The sequence below is a fragment of the Lepidochelys olivacea genome, assembly GCF_965140295.1.
Source record: "Lepidochelys olivacea isolate rLepOli2 genome assembly, chromosome: 25".
NCBI classification, from domain to species: Eukaryota; Metazoa; Chordata; order Testudines; family Cheloniidae; genus Lepidochelys; species Lepidochelys olivacea.
Window position 1 is genome coordinate 7,528,804 of NC_140435.1, and position 16,396 is coordinate 7,545,199.

At 48.3% G+C, this 16,396-nt stretch overlaps 1 protein-coding gene across 7 annotated transcripts in view; it reads right to left on the reverse strand.

Moving 5' to 3' along the window:
• Nucleotides 1-16,396, reverse strand: part of TCF3 (transcription factor 3) — a 119,229-nt gene that overhangs the window by 15,083 nt on the left and 87,750 nt on the right. For all 7 annotated transcript variants that reach the window (XM_084614845.1, XM_084614844.1, XM_084614843.1 and 4 more), the window contains exons 7-12: nt 15,953-16,082; nt 13,163-13,212; nt 4,678-4,780; nt 4,015-4,154; nt 1,524-1,650; nt 438-496 (exon numbers count right to left, since the gene is read on the reverse strand). In XM_084614845.1, the coding sequence (XP_084470971.1) occupies nt 438-496; nt 1,524-1,650; nt 4,015-4,154; nt 4,678-4,780; nt 13,163-13,212; nt 15,953-16,082 (609 nt within the window). The remainder of the gene's footprint in view (nt 1-437; nt 497-1,523; nt 1,651-4,014; nt 4,155-4,677; nt 4,781-13,162; nt 13,213-15,952; nt 16,083-16,396) is intronic.

Sequence of the window (16,396 nt, forward strand, 5' to 3'; positions counted from 1 at the left end):
GAGCCCCAGCTCTCTCGCTGTGCCCTACTTCACAGTTGGGTGGTGACGGTAAATACAGGAGTGACCATGAGGCACCTCCTCTTTGTATCTATGGCCCCAATTCCCATAGTGTCAAGCAGCTAAATCTTTTATTTCTTCTTTTGGGGAAGGAAAGAGCATCATCTCCATTTTACAGCTGGGGAACAGGCAGACACTACGGGACTTCTCAAGGACATATATGGCCTGATCTGCTAGGCCATCCTTCCTCTTTTCCTTGCCAGTTAACAAGCCCAACATGAGAGCTGCATGGTTCCAAGCACCTGAACCACCAACCCACAGGGACGCTTAATTCTCCTTTCCAGGGCAGGGAGCAAGATGGTCAAGTTAACAACCCCACTCCAATGCTTGCTGACTTGGAAGGGCGTTGGGAGGAAGACTCCAGAGCAAGAAACACTTACTGAAGCTAATGCTTTCCCAAGCGCATCTCCTGAGCTCCCAGCAGTGGTTCCTCTGTTGCCTGCAGGGAGGGAGAGAGAACACAGCCCTTACCCCTCCGGTCCTGGCTGGAGTGCGCATGCCTGAAGAGCTCAAATCAGAACAGGTCACTTTTGGAAAAAACCAGGGGCGCTTAAAAAGAAAAGCTGACCCTTGTAGTTTGGTGTCTGCAAGCAGTCTCTCCTATTGAGCCTGGGAGGGGAAGGTGGCAGCAGCTGAAGGCAGGATAAAGTTTCTTATTCAGAGTTTTAAAAAGACCCACTTTATTCCACACCTCCCTTGGTTGCCACTGGCCTGAGAGTCTTGCTCTGAGCAGCAGGGAGCAGACAATATCCGCTGTGGCTGCCATCCTGGAGCTGCAGGGATGTTAGCACGAGATCCCAGGTCAAAGGCACTGCGCCAGTCAACATCTCCCACACAGCAAACCCTACTGTAACAGGGCACCTTCCAAGCCCCCACAGTCCTAGTCCCGTTCCCTTCCTCTCCCCAAACAAGGGTTTCGCTACAGAACAAAAAAAAGATCAAGGTCAAGATTCTCAGCTCCCAGGGATCGTGAAGTTAATTTCAGTAACAGGTTTTGTAACAGGTTCAGCAGGGTTAGAGATTAAAGCACTCAGGGGTTTAAAGTGGCATTTGAATGCAGCACGAACATTTCTATTCCTGATTTGGATGAAGATCTCCCCCTGCACCTTCCCCACCTGCCTCCGGTTTAACTCCTTTCTGCCACTCGCTCAGTGGTCACGCCTCCGAGAAGCGACTGCACAGATTCCAGTTTCCCTCTGGGACCCATGAGCTGGGTGTGAAAACACATGCATGGATCGAAAGCAACAAGCAACTTAAACCTCTGGGCACAGAGGCTGCGGGGGGTGGGAGGGTGCGTCATGCAGACAGACAGAGTGCAAGCATTATTCTCGAACGTCCCAGACAGTGGCTTTAACCCACACCTCCGTATGCATTAGACATTTACCTTTCCTGGATTAACCTGCATGCAGTGGGAGGGTGGAAATGTCAGTGGCCTCTGCCCAAGACTTGCCAAACCGTGTACATACCCATCATGTTGTCTGTCCCACTGATGGGCGGCGTGTGACTGGGCACGCCATAAGGGGTGGAGGCAGAGGGAAAGCCAGACACAGAGGAAAGTCCGCCATTAACTTCTCCTGAATGCATCGGGTAGTTCTAGAAAAGAGAAAGGGGAAGAGGCATGAGACATCCCCTGGGACGGTCCACAGCACATCAGGATTTAGGTAGCACCCACGCCAAGGTGCAATGTAGCGGTTAGTGAGTGTGGATCAACTGTGCCCTCTGATGGACCAAATCTCTGACCTGACTGCACTGCCTTCCAGCGGCTGGAGACAGTGGACGTCGCCAGGACTTCCTCGAATTTTATACATCGGAATGAATTTTTTTATGTGCACCAATATGTAGGGGATGTGTGGTGGGGCCGAGGAGTTCGGGGGTGGGTGGGGGGGCTCAGGGCTGGGGCAGAGGGTTGAAGTGCAGGGGGATGAGGGCTCCGGATATTGGTGAAGGCTCTGGGGTGGGGCCAGGGATGAGGGGATTGAGGTGTGGGAGGGGGCTCAGAGCTGGGGCAGAGGGTTGGGGTGTGAGGGGGATGAGGACTCTGGGAATGAGGTATTCAGGGCGCAGGAGGGGTCTTGGGGCTGGGGCAGAGAGTTGGGTGCAGGGAGTGAGGGCTCTGGCTAGAAGTGAAGGCTTTGGAGTGGGGGGTGCAGGCTGCCCCGGGGCTGCAGTGGGGAGAGAGGACTCCTCCCAGCAGCTCGGGGCCAAGTAAGAGGCGCCTCTCCCCAGCCATGGCAGCTCCAGCGGGGCTGGGCCAGGGGAAGGGCACCTCTCCCTGCCTGCGCGGCCCTTGATAGTTTGTTGTGTGGCTTACAGGGAACTTAGGACACTGTCATGTTACTGCCACTGAGGGGGATTCTGCTGCTGCTCGAGTGGTGGGGAAAGTCCCCAACTGCAGCTGAGTCAGAGAGTGTGTTCAGAGAGAGAGAGCGCACGCGCGTAGAAAACACCCTCCAAAATCAGCAAAAATTGTGGACGTTTTCATGAATTCTCCCTCCCCGCAACCCCTTATCACAACCAGCTATGGAGCTGGTGGAAAGTTTCCAGATTCTGAAATTCATTGTTGCAAATTTTTTTGAATTGGGGGGAGAAGGGGGGGGGCTGGAGAGAGGCAGGAAAAGGGGGATGTTTGAGAAATTGGAAGGCCAAGAAGCAGATGGGTTCATTTCAGAATAGGCAACCTGCCCACGCACCGCACAGACACCCTCCCCACACCCAGCGGGAACGACTGCACTCCCCCACTTCAGAAAACGGCAGCCACGGCTTGGAATGCAGGCTCTCATTTCTACAGCTGATCCTGCAGCATCCATGCCTTCGCCCTGAGGGAGGATGGGCAGTCTGGTAGCTAAGGCACCAGGAGTGGGAGTCAGGAAATCTAGGACCTTGGAGAAGTCACTTAGTCTCCCTGCATCACATGTGGGGTTGAGAAGATAAATATCCTGAAGATCGTGAGACACTATTGCAGTGAGGGCCAAGTAAACACCTAATTTTAGACAGTCTCAAATTTTAAGGCCAGAGGGTACCAGTTTGATCTCTGTCCAGTTCAGTCTGCCCTCCTGTACCACCCAGGCCTCGATCGCTCCCAAAATAATTCTCAGAGCAGATCTAAACTGATCACCAAGCTAGCACTGGGCAGGTTACATTTGGACAATCGAGTGAACACCCCTACAGCAGGATAAACCCGAAGTGCTCTGCTTTAGCTGGGGAGGGGAAGACACTTTCAATGTCTATGCCCAAGTGCCCCCAGCTACAGAACAGGGGTAACTCTTCCTGGTCACTGACAAACTACATTAATGTTTGCCAGGGCCTGGATGCGGTGGTGAGGGGCCTCGCAGAGACATTTACAAGGCCGATGACCCGTATTTTCAGAACAGCAGCATAAGAGCATCTTGCTATTTCAAAGAGCGCTGCCAAAGAACAAGCCATCAGTATGTTTACAAAGGGACAGAAGCCTGGGATCTCACTCAACACCAAAGTCCGCTCCTTGCTAGCGCCGGTTGAAAGAGTATTTTACAGCAACACTGCACAGACATACCCTTTGTCAGACTACAAAAGTCTCGCCAAATTGCTCCATAGAAGGTGAGAATCATTATTCCCATTTAACAGGCCAGGCAAACTGAGACCCAAATCAGGGAAGTGAGTCAGTGGCTGAGCTGGGAAGAGACCCCAAGAGTCTGGCACTCTGCCCTGTGCTCCTACAACTCCATGAAAAGAAAAGGAGGACTTGTGGCACCTTAGAGACTAATAAATTTATTTGAGCCTAAGCTTTGCATCCGATGAAGTGAGCTGTACCTCATGAAAGCTTAGGCTCAGATAAATTTGTTAGTCTCTAAGGTGTCACAAGTCCTCCTTTTCTTTTTGCGAATACAGACTAACACGGCTGCTACTCTGACAACTACATGGTGCCACCTAAACATTCACACTCTGCTCAACGCTATGGCATCACCGGAGACACATTACCATCCGTTCGTGCTGATGTAAACTATTAAAGCCACTGGACTGTGTGAGAGGAGCTGAGGAGCCTCCCAGCATGGCTCCATAGCTCGACTGGCTCATGGTGCCGGACGAACTCCACAGATCTGGCGAGTTATGAAGTCCATCTGCAAGGCAAGCAACCATGTCAACTCTGGGGATATAAAATTGCAACACACAAGAAACATCAGCAGGGCAAGAATCCCATGCGGCAGAGGGGGGAAAGGGGAGACTAGCTGAGTAATGCTGATGGCACGCACTCTGTGCGGACACAGGAGTTGTGCAGTAAATTATTTGTAGCGCGACAGCATTTAGGGACCGCATTAATGGACCAGGCAGGTCGCTAGGAAGGTCTCTGCCCTGCAAAGCTTACAATCTGCAGGACAGCCTCAGGGCTCAGGTGCGCTGCAAGACAAGGTTGTAGGTCAGGAGGCTACAACCAGCCATGAGCCTGGGATCCGATGTAATGGCGGTGATTATGGCATTACTGGGTGTACGTATTTACAAGTGAGCTTTATGCATGCCTGCCCCACCACCACCCACACACACTGCATCACACGCTGCTAGGAAATCCCCTCTGTCACTACTTTGGAGGTAACAGGATAGGGGGCAGCTGCTGTGAAGCTGGGGTCACCAGCATTAACTACTGACCTGGCATGTAGAAGGCTCCAGGATACACAGTGCTGGGAGGTTTCGAGGGGGCATATCCAGCTGGATCCCTGCTGTAGTCATCACCTGAGTTGGATGGATACACCTGCAAAGGGCCGGAAGGGGGATGAGGTCGGGAGAGGGGCCTGCCCATTCAAATAGCTTTCGTGCCTTCTAGATTCTCTTCTCCCTCGTCCCTCTGCCTTTTCCTGACAGGCTACCTTCCCCCACCAGATAGCCTTTAATCTATTTATTGTGGCTAATAATGTAGCCAATTCCCACAGCAAAAAGAAAAGGGGAAAAAAAAAAAGAAAAAGGAAGAAGTTCAGCCAAAGTTAAAGCTGAAAAGCGATACACTAAGTTATTCAGGAAATCCTCACAGCTAAGATGGGCACCAACCTTAACTCTGTCCCCTTCTCCCTGGTGCCTCCCCCCACTGTCACACTAAACTTGGCCTCCTGCATCCCTCATCACGTCTCATATGTGGGCTGGAGATCACCTAACCAACCCTTTCCACCCGGACAATCAATCTTTCATCGAATAAATCCAACTGACGCGCAGCTGCCAACACTCGGGAGGGGGTGGAGAAGAAGTGAAAGCAGAAACGTGCCCTACATTTTTGATCTTTCATGCCCCGTGTGTGACGGAACAGGCCAGTGCGAGAAGTTCCAGCTTTCCTCTTTAGTTCCCTTTTCTGTTGTTATGGCTTTTTATGGGTAACCACAAGGATTATATCTGGATGTTAAACCCCAGTCCCTAGTCAGATTCAGAGGGAAATGGGAGGCAAGTATTCTGGACCCATTTGCTCCTGTATCTGCTTTTCCTTACCAAAAAGGCTTCACTGTCACCTATACCCAGCTCTTCCGTAGTGTCTTTCATCTGGAGAGCTGAGAGTGCTTTGCAAAGGAGGCAAGTATTCATTATCCCCGTTTGACTGATTGGGAAACTGAGGCAGATGCCAAGGTCTTCATCAGTGAGGCTCTTCATCCCCTGGCAGCCCTTGACAGAAGTCACCTCCAAATTCCATTCAAACCCTCTACTGACACACCCCACTGCAGGCCAGCTGCTCAGCCCAGCAGCACGGGTACAGTGCTGGGTTTGAGCGGCATGAAAACCTGCCACTCAGCATGTGCGACGCAGCCCAGGTCGGGACACCTGCAAGCCCTGGCTTAGTTTACTGAAAAGCATCATCCTCTCCACATAGGCCAGGCTCTTGGGAACAGGAGCCTACATGGCCCACTGCATGACAAAGACTCCAAACGAAGGAGACCGAACGCACACGCACACAATGATGCCTGCACGGAATCTAGAATGCTGCGGGATTCCTTCCTTTAGGGCAAATAACTCTTGGTCAGCCCCATGAACCTTTACTTCTGCAGTAAAGGATTTCCAACAACAAAAGAGGTGGAACCAACACCTATTCCGTTTATTCAGTGCAACTAAGGGACTCAAAGGAGCGTTGTCCCTCAAAATGAAGGACACTTGCAGAGGCCTGCTTCTGTAGATGGCTACAGCAACACTGCAGTGGAGCTATGTGCATGTCATGTGTTCCGTAGCACTTTGAGAATAGAGGCAGGTAGCAAAGAAAGGGTTATTGACCAAATGGATGCTAGAAAGCCCACTGAAGACAAATGTCTCGTGTGCTGATGTTCAAATGTGTTGAACAAACGCACACTGGATATGCAAATAAACCGAAATGCCATTTAAACTGATGCGAAAACCTTCCCAGGACCTATTTTCATCACTATTGATTCATTCTGAAACTATTTTCTTTTTAAATACATATGAAAGCAGGGACCGGGGGTTGCAGTAACTTTTCCGGGCATTCTCAGTTCATCAAATGACTGGAAAAGCATTTCTGTTTGTAAGGGAAGCCAGCAGGGATGTGGCAAGGGTCTATTTCCCCCCCGAGATCCCCCCTCCCCCCAGTCTGCAACTTCTAACATTTTTATTGGCGCAAGTACAAAGTGCCAATGAGGAAGAGTAGAAGAATGGCTCTATTTTTACAATTGCCCAAACCACTGAGAAAATGGGTTTTAACAGGGAGACAGCAAAAATGTGCTCTGAAAAGCATCGGTAATTACTCTTGTTAAAATAAATTCATCCCTTTGCACCTTCAGTTCCTGCTTCTCAGACTAGCCATCCCAGAGACGAAGGCATCAAAATGCACCATCTAAAGAAGAGCACCCACAGCTGAGACAAACAACAATCACTGATACCCAGTGTGTCCAGCGCATGCCTGGATGGAGTGATGCAATGAATTTCACAAGGCTCCGGACAATGTTTACACTCCATCTTTAAAAAAAAACAGAAAAACCTCAGAACCATGTCCTCCAAAGAGGCTTTAAAAATCCCTTGTTCTATCTCTCATATACCCTTGCCCCTTCGCTTTCTCTTCTTAGTGAGCAAACCCCCTGACCATGCTCCAAAGTCGGTTGTCTTCCAATACTACACACCAGTGTATCTTTAAAAACAAAAACCCCCACCACCATCCACTAGCTCTTCGTCAGCTCACACAGCAGATTTACGACCCCCACCCCACTGTTTTAACATGTTCCACAACTCTTTGGGCTAATCTGAAGGTGATAACTGAATTAAGGGAGAGCTGTAAAAGTCCCTATTGCTCCCCTCACTCCTATAGGGGTCCCCCGTGCGTCTCCTGCTGCTTTGTACCCAGAAGCAGCAATCACCAAACTGCAGTGTTCTCTGGGTGATTGGAGGAGAGAGAGACGGCAGAGAATGTAACTTGTGACCTTCTGTTTCAACAGATCGCCAAGTTCAGATGGAGTCTTTATTGACCTGATAGCACAAATTTAGATCATAAACTCATAAAAAAACCACAGAGGGGAGGGGGAAGGGAGAGAACTGACAGATGCTGACAACTGGCCCCCACGCCCTCTTAAAAAAAAAAAAAACAACCTAAAAGCCCTTTGCTTTTGTGTGTATCCAAGAATCTCCCCATTTCAACACAGAGACAAACCTTGAAGTGGAATGCATGGAAAAAAGTGTGTGTGTGGGTGGGTGGATTGCGCGTGTTTGTGGCAGGGAGGTGGGGAGAGATGGGGAATGGAACAGGCTACAAAGAATAAGAATCCAGTAAATTGACTTTTCCTATAATTTGATTAAATAGCGGGAGCTGGGACAGGGAATCGAATGAAGCACATCTAATAGCCCTGCACCATCTGCCAGCCCCTGGCACCTGGCCAGTCTCCAGGCAGCTGTGCAGCACTGGAGGAGAAGAAGAAGGGGTGGGGGTGGGGAAAGGAGGTTTAACATATTTAATAAATCCTGAGCGAGAATAAAAAAAACGGTAAGAAATATCCTCACCCAGGCAGGAAGCCGACGCAGGATTCCGAAGGTGTCCAACATTTGCACCCTGCTGTTTCCCAGACCGCTGGAACACCCCCCCTGCCTCCTCCCATAGGCACATAGGCACCCCCCATTCCTGGCTTTGAACTCTCCCCACCCCGCCCCCAGCTCTATTTCAAGGGAGTCAAATTTCAGTCCGATTACTCATTAACGCTCCGAGGTCCTCCACACCCACCGCAATGCAATTCACTCATGCAACCGCCTCGACACATCAGCGCTCCCTGGATGTGCGAGGTAGATCTGGTGTGTGTGGGGAGTGTGGACACACGCGCACACACTTTTTTTTTTTTTTTTTAAAGCCTGGAGACAACAGATACATAAAATTCAAGCCGCTCATTTTGAGAGGATGTTTCTAGGAAAGAAAGAAAAGCCCTGGAAATCTTTCGTTTCGGCGTTAAATAATAAGGAGGCTTTCAAACAGCTTTTTCTAAAGACATCTAAGAGTATGTTAGTTGGGGTTAAGGGAGAGGGGAGAAGAGGGGGAGCTGGAAATAGAGATGTTCCATCAGCTAACGCTGTCTGTTGTCCTCCAGAGAGCGGGCAGACGGCCGCTCAACTCAAGTCACCCAACCCATCAGCTGCCCCCCCCCCCAACTAGCATCCCCAGCTTGCTGAAAGTCACCATGCACAGAGATAAGAGCCCTCTAAGCCTGCCTTCAAAATATGTAAAGCAGCTGACGAGCCTCCAAAATCCTCTGCGCTTGGGAGGACCTGACAGAATCCACACGCAGACCCACAGGAAACAGTAAATCATAGCCAGGTCTCTCCTCCCCCCCAGCCTTTGCCTCTGTCAGCTAGAGAGTCAGACCTCTGGGACCTACAGGTGAGATCATTTCCTGTGTTTAAAATTGCTAGCACCGAGAGTAAAAGGAGGGAGCTTGCCAAGAAACCGCATTAAATTCACCAGCACTGGGATTCTCAGGGTGTTTTGGTTCTCCCACCCTGTTATTCTTGTTCAAATGCATAAACCAGTGAGGGACTTCAGGCAACCTTGCAGACTAATATTAAACAGAGCAGTGACCAGACTGTAAATTTATACACTTAGAATAGTTGCCAGCCACCATACTTTTGACTGCAACAGAATCTTCAAACAAACTACTATTCTAGGAGCACTGAAGCCAGTTTCCACAGGACTCAGAGACAAAGCCAGACAATGCTTCAAGTTGTATGTATGTATGTGATCTGAGATCTCTACTAGACAAGGGCACATGGATGGTTAAGAAATGTGACTTGGGTCAAAAAGCAAAAGGTAGGGGCTGGCTAGTGTCTCAGGGAGGCAGAGCAAATGCTGGATCAACACGCGTGTGTCTCCGCTCTGGTGCGCATGTGGTGAGCAGAATCTCTCGTTGACCCAGATTACAAGTTTTTACTCCCTTTGTTGGGAAAACGCAGCAGCGGCAGTGTCATTGATATATGGATCCAAAGGCCAGAAGGAACCATTGTGAGCACCTATTCAGATCTTTTGCACAACAGAAGAATTTCACTTAGTAACTCCTCCATCTTTTAAACCAAGCAAGTGGCAAACTGATACGATTTGTCATAGGTCATACAGAGTTTGGTGTATCCAAGAAGCAATTTTAAGGTGGCTTGTGAGAGGCGAAAGGCAGGTGTCGGATACAGAGCGGGATATCTGGCACACAAGCAATAGGATTTTAGCTGTACTTTTACCGAATGGATTTTGATGCAACTGAACCCTTCCAAGCAGCTGCCAGTTGTATCACACTCAGCACTATTCAGTCAGGCCCTGATCCTTCTCCTGCTGAAGTGGATGGGAAAGTTCCTACAGACTTCAATGGCAGCAGGCTTTAAGTGCATCGGCCCCAGGCCTATTTTCAGGGTGATTCTTGCACATGGGGTAATTAGACACAGACTCTCTGCCTCGGGACCCATTCCTTATTGTGCCATCCAAACTATGCAGCCAGCCACCAGACACGGTCACATCCACCCTGACTTATTACTCAGAGCAGCACAGGAAAGAATGCGGCTCCTCGGGCCCAAAGGAAAGAAAGGAGAGTGTGGGTGGCGAACGCACAGCGGCACAGAGAGAATAAGAGCTGCAGCAGACTTTGCTGTTTTCCAGAGCTGCTACTTCACAAGGGCAAAAAACTCAGGACGACCATGTGCTAATGTACAACAGCGTGACCACAGGACACACCTGAGGGGCCATTCATGGCCAGACCTGCTAGTTAGAAGAAAGACCAGCCTACCTCCATCCCATCTCCCTTGCCATCAAAGGAGTAGGCAACATCCCCTGGCTTCCATGCTTTCCACTAACTTTTCTAGTTCGCTCTTTAACTCACTGATGTGTCTGCATCTCATGCTGCCTTTGGCAGCGCTTCCCCTGCTTCAGCCACCCTCAACTATTTCAGCCACTGACCATTCCAAGTTTTCAAAGCAGTTATGGAATTAAGATTAAAGTACTTTATTTTAATAAGATGTTTATGAACCTATTTACTTTGCACAGGGTCCAGTGATAACATGGAGCAGGCTCTTTTGCTGAATGTTTGCAGACGACCTCAGACGAGAAAACTTCTTTGATCAGCTGCCCATTAGGAGGGCAAAGCCTCACTGGCCACATACTTAATTCTGTGTATAGGTGCATATTTCTCTCTCTTGAAGAAAGAGGGTTTTAGACCTCATGGAGGTCTAAAAAAAATTAAGGGGGAAAAGGAGGGAAGAGGAGGTAGGGCAGAGAAGAGACAGCAGACACTCCCTCACCCCTAGACCAGGGAAATAATTCTCTGTGAAAAAGTGAAGCTAAATTCGCTTTAGCAGCCTGCACTGGAAGAGAAGAGGGTGTGCGCTCCCACACGTGACTTCTAGCCATTTATGTTCCACTGGTCCCTTGCCACTGCAATTCAGGGGCTGCTGCACTTTGCTAAGGATTACATGACCCTCCATCTTTTCTCCAGGGATGCAGAACAGAACAGGTTATATTATTCCTAGTAAATTCCACCCTACTTTCCCTTAGCTGGGGTGGGAAGAAGAGAGTAGTTTCTCCGGCAACAGGGGCATGCTGTTTACAGAGCCACATGCACATTCGCCCCACCTTGCCGCTGGGCTGGCTCAGAATTTGTTTAAAGGCAAAAGAGGGGGTTGCCGTCCAGTTTGGCTCCAGTACCAGAGAGCAACTCTGTGCCTGGCCCAGCAGTTGAGCAGAATGATCCCGTGTAGTGAGACTACCATCTCTTTGGGCCTGACTCATCCTGGAGCACCGTGTCTGTACTTCAATAGAGTTTTCCAAAGCGACTCGGCATTCCGCGTGCCATGCTAGAGAGACGGTAAAGGGGCCTGGTTTTCAGGAAATGTTGAGCACCCATCCTCTGGAAACCTGCCCCTTCAAACTAGAGACCCCTTAGCCTCCACAATCACTAGTACCTCCTTTGAAAACTGAAGCCAATAACTGTAACCAGCAGGGTTAACTGGCCATCTGCTAAGGAGCAATACGTTTCTCATATACTACCTCCAATGAACGCTCTGGGAGCTAACCCAAATTCAACTGCTCCGAGTTCCACCTGGACCTGAAGGGACAGTATGAATTCAGATTCGCTTTGAACAGGGCAGCTTAAAATGCACCACAGGGGATGCTTATTGCAGCTAAACTAGGGCACAGCCTGCAATAAGAAGCCCCTCAAGTGTCCTTCATTTTGGGGGTCGGCATTGGTTAGTCCCAAACTTGCCTCTATTCCAAACCAATTGTGTGTGTGTTCTGCTGGACTTTCACCGTAGAAAACATTTTACTTCAGAAATACAGAATCATGAAACTGAGATTACAGACTGTGCTTTACACTAAAGGAAGGAATACCACAGCGGTTTTATGTTCCCTGTACGAAGGAGTGAGTGTGTGTCCATCCCACATGTTTTGAGACTTTGGGCCTGTGTAGTCTGAGCAGACAGGAAGGCTCACGGCACGCACTCAGAGAAGAGCACAAGTCTTCCACTCAAGAGAATTTCACCTCCACTTTCACCTGAAGTTTGCAATCCATCCACACACAGGCAGTCAAGCAAAAGCTAGAGCATGGAACGTAGTTTTGCTCTTCGGTGCTTCTGGCCAATGCAAAGCTGCTCTGCTCCCTTCTGTGTGAGAACCCTCCAGTCCACTCCAATTAACTCTCCTGGAGATTCCATTACTTCCAGCCATAAAGACACTGTTCAGTTTATTCCCCAATAACTGCCACAGAAGTATGGCTAACATATTCCTACAGGCTGCTCGGCATTCTTATAAAACAACACAGGCATTCCTGCACACCTGGACCGGCCCCAGCTGCCTGCCCATGTTACAACTGGTTTGGTTTCCCTTTTGGAATGAAATCTGCTCGTGTGGAATATTACATTTCATAGGGGCATTCGCCACATAACGTCAGACAGACAAGAGCCAAGAAATTCAGGGCTATAACCGATAGGCCGTCCTTTTACTGTGCAGGTGGTACTGGAGAGAAGGTGGCTCTGGCTGTACAGTAATACCTTACAAGCGACGGTGTCGGACCCGGGCCTTCTGCTTCCCTCTCCTCCCCTTCCTGCCCTGCAACCCAGGTGGTACTACCAAGAGCTATTCTGCACTTGAAGCGTAACACTCACTTCTCTCAGGTTACGGCCCCATTGCATCTGCACAGAACTTGGTCTTACCAATCATAGAAGATCAGGGTTGGAAGGGATCTCAGGAGGTCATCCAGTCCAACTCCCTGCTCAAAGCAGGACCAATCCCCAATTTTTGCCCCAGATCCCTAAATGGTCCCCTCAAGGATTGAGCTCACAACCCTGGGTTTAGCCGGCCAATGCTCAAACCACTGAGCTCTCCCTCCCCCTACATGTCTTCCCATTTCTCTGACACACTAAACTGTAGCCAGTAAACCTCTTCCCTACCCCCCAAAATACACCCCCCCCCCCCCACAGCACTTGGATCAATGGTGACCAAATCTGTAGGGACATAACTTACTGCTGCAGTAGGGAATATAGTTAAAATGAGATTTAGCAGCCACCGGTCCATACTAAAACTGTTGGGGATGTGGATCTTTCAACTTGAAAGATCCAACCTGAAGATGTAACAGAGCTTAGATACTGCATTAACTATAACTAGATGAAATATCTGCAGAGCAGATTTCTGTTCAGTGCTGCTTACCGATGAGGGCAGTCCTGGGGGCACCTTCCGAACCTTTTTAGGCTGGCCATCTGGTGTGGAAAAAAAATAAAATAAATAAGAACAGAGGATATGAAACCACCTTTGAAAGGATAAGTTACAGGCTGGCTGCTGACGCTATTGGGATATGAAGCCCCACAGGGTGTTGGAAGCTAGTCACAAAGTGCAGCTAAGTAAAGCCGCCACTGATAGAAGACACAGCATTAAGTGCACCTCTTTGATTACAACTCCTTGGTAACGCTGTACAAAAGGAAACTGATTTCGGACATAGCGTGTTGCAATGTCTCAGGTCCGACGGCTCCTGTTTTCTGCTTGTTCTCTTTACAGCCGTGTTTTCCTGGGAGAAATTGACCTGAGAATATTAAAACAGCCCCCCCGTTAGCTGCTGCCGTGATAACAGGGGCTCACTTATCCCAGGATAAAAGGCCACGCATAAGCTACTGATTTTTGGAAAGGGTGCCAATAGGTTCATTAGAGAGGGTTTGGGAGAAGAAGGGAAAGGAATCAACCCAAGCAATGTTTGGCTCACCCTGCAACCTGAACACAAGTGAGCTCCAACAATGAGGAGTCCTTGTGCCACCTTAGAGACTAACATTTATTTGGGCATAAACTTTCGTGGGCTAAAACCACTTCATCAAATGCATGGAGTGGAAAATACAGTAGAGAGGTATAAATATACAGCGTATGAAAAGATGGGGGTTGCCTTACCAAGTGCGGGGGGAGGGGTCAGTGCTAACAAGCTAATCCAATTAAGGTGGAAGTGGGCTGTTCTCAACCAGTGACAAGAAGTGGTGGAAATCACTTTTGCAGTGCTAATGAGGCCAATGTAATCAAGATGGCCCATTTCAAAAAGTTAACAAGAAGGTGTGAGTACCCGCAGGGGGAAATTAGTTTCTGTAGTGACCCATCCACTCCCAATCTTTATTCAGGCCTAATTTGATGGTGCCCAGTTTGCAAATTAATTCCAGTTCTGCAGTTTCTCATTGGAATCTGTTTCTGAAGTTTTTTTTGTTGAAGAATTGCCACTTTTAAGTCTGTTATTGAATGTCTAGGGAGACTGAAGTGTTCTCCTACTGGTTTTTGAATGTTATAATTCTTGATATCAGATTTGTGTCCATTTATTCTTTAGCGTAGAGACTGTCCGGTCTGGCCAATGTACATGGCAGAGGGGCATTGCTGGCACATGATGGCATAGATCACAAGTGAGCTCATCAGTCATTTGCTCCTTAAAAAATAACTTGCTTAGCAAAAGGCACTGTGATAGGATGTCAGGCATTAGGACTTTACCCAGAGATGGAGGGCTACTGCACTGACTTGCCCATGAAGACAGAAGAGGTGGGTCTCAGATCCAAATCAGGGGGATAAACAGTGTAGCGTTTTTAAGGTAAGAGATAGGGTATAGTGGGAAGGGACATTTTCAGGGGGAAAACCCTAGAAGCTCAGGCTAAGGGTTTATGGATTTTCTCATGAAGAATTAAGGCTAATCCTAGTCAGAGGTGAGAGTTTTAGACACCAAATGCAACGTGTTTGCTGTGTGAGCGGAGGTTGAGGGACTGTGCCCATTCATACATTTTCTAGCTTAGGAGAAGAATTCATAACACAGAACCACTCAATCCATTTAAACAGTGGAGCTGAAAACCTGAAACAGTGAAATTCTTATGCAATTAATTAAGCTTTGAATATCAAAGCAAGTACCCTCCCCTGCATTCCCCTTTCTAAAAATACCCGGGAAAACCTGCATGTAGGGTTACATTGCATCTGGCTCCATTTGCAGTGCAGAGACAAAATCAGCAGCCACAGAACAATTTCAGACGGGGGGAGGGGGGTGTTAGCAGGTAACATCAGCACTGGAACATGAGCGCCTGTCTACACTTGAAAGTTAAATTCACACCCTACCTTAATCCTCATTAAAGCACAACAGCTGTTCCTGAGTAACGCCATGTGCGGATACATTTACTCCAGAATAAGAGCACTTTGTTCCAGTTTAGTTTAAATCATGTTGGATTAAGTTTAAACAGGAACACAGCATTCTTATTCCAGAATAAGAGTCCACAGATGGAGTTAAGCAGAAACAACTCCCTCTGTAGACAAGAACTTAGAGCCAAAGGCACAACTCAGTGCCTTCAAATTCCTCAGGTAGATGACTATCTGATAATCAGGACTCTGTGTTGCTTACTGTATTACTCTATTACTTAAACGTTGTTACTATATCACTCCTGGCAGCCAAGGTTCACTGGGAGTAGCTTTTATATAAAGGGCACTTGAGCAGAGGCAATAGGGTTAAAGGTTAGAGGGGCACACTCACACAGTTGCCAAGATTTTCAGATGTGACTCGTGATTTTGAGAGCCCAACTGGAGACACCTTACAGGGTCCTGATTTTCAGAAAGGATTGAGCACCTGCCCACGGGAAATCTGTCTTAGGTTGGGAAACCAAAATCACTAGTCACTTTTTACAATCTTGGCAGGTATTTTTGCCTGCAGAGTGGAGGAAATCACACATCGCTAAGATGCTACATAACCCAGTCTGGCAATGAATTTTTCAAATGTTTGCCAGATCCACATCTATGTAACCCTGCAGCATTCATGCACAGATCCATGTTCTCAAGAGATCTAACTTCTATATCATGAATGGCATCAAGACAGTAGAGCATTTCTATGGCCAACACGGTCAGCTTGACCAATTTAAAGTGCAAATCAAGAGAGAAGACATCCTAGTCTCATTATCTCACAATCAGCATTGCTGCACCAGAGGGACATTCACGGTGACTTACCTATGTTGCTGTCAGCACCTCTCCTACGAGGGTTGTTTGGGTAGGAATAATACTGAGACCCTCCCTTCACCCCCGTGGGGGAAAGTGTGGTTGGACTTGCAATTCCCATTTCACTGGGCAGGAAACCAGTCTGCAAACAAGAAGACACACAAACCCTTCCGTGTCATTATGCTGTAAAACCATCACAGTCACTGAGAGATAACAGAAGCTGCCTTGGAGCACCTCAACCTAAAAATCAAACCAACCAGCCATAAAAAAGGCAAAAACAAATAAGCCATCCAGAACTCGAGTCATGTTTACCAAAGATGCCTGAACTCCAAGTTCTAAATCTGCACCCACAATTATTTGGTGTAATTAACTGAGCACAAATGACAGAACCTAGATGTCTATCTAATTTGCAGTCAATTGGCTGCATTCGGTCATTTGCATCGACGAGCGAGTGTG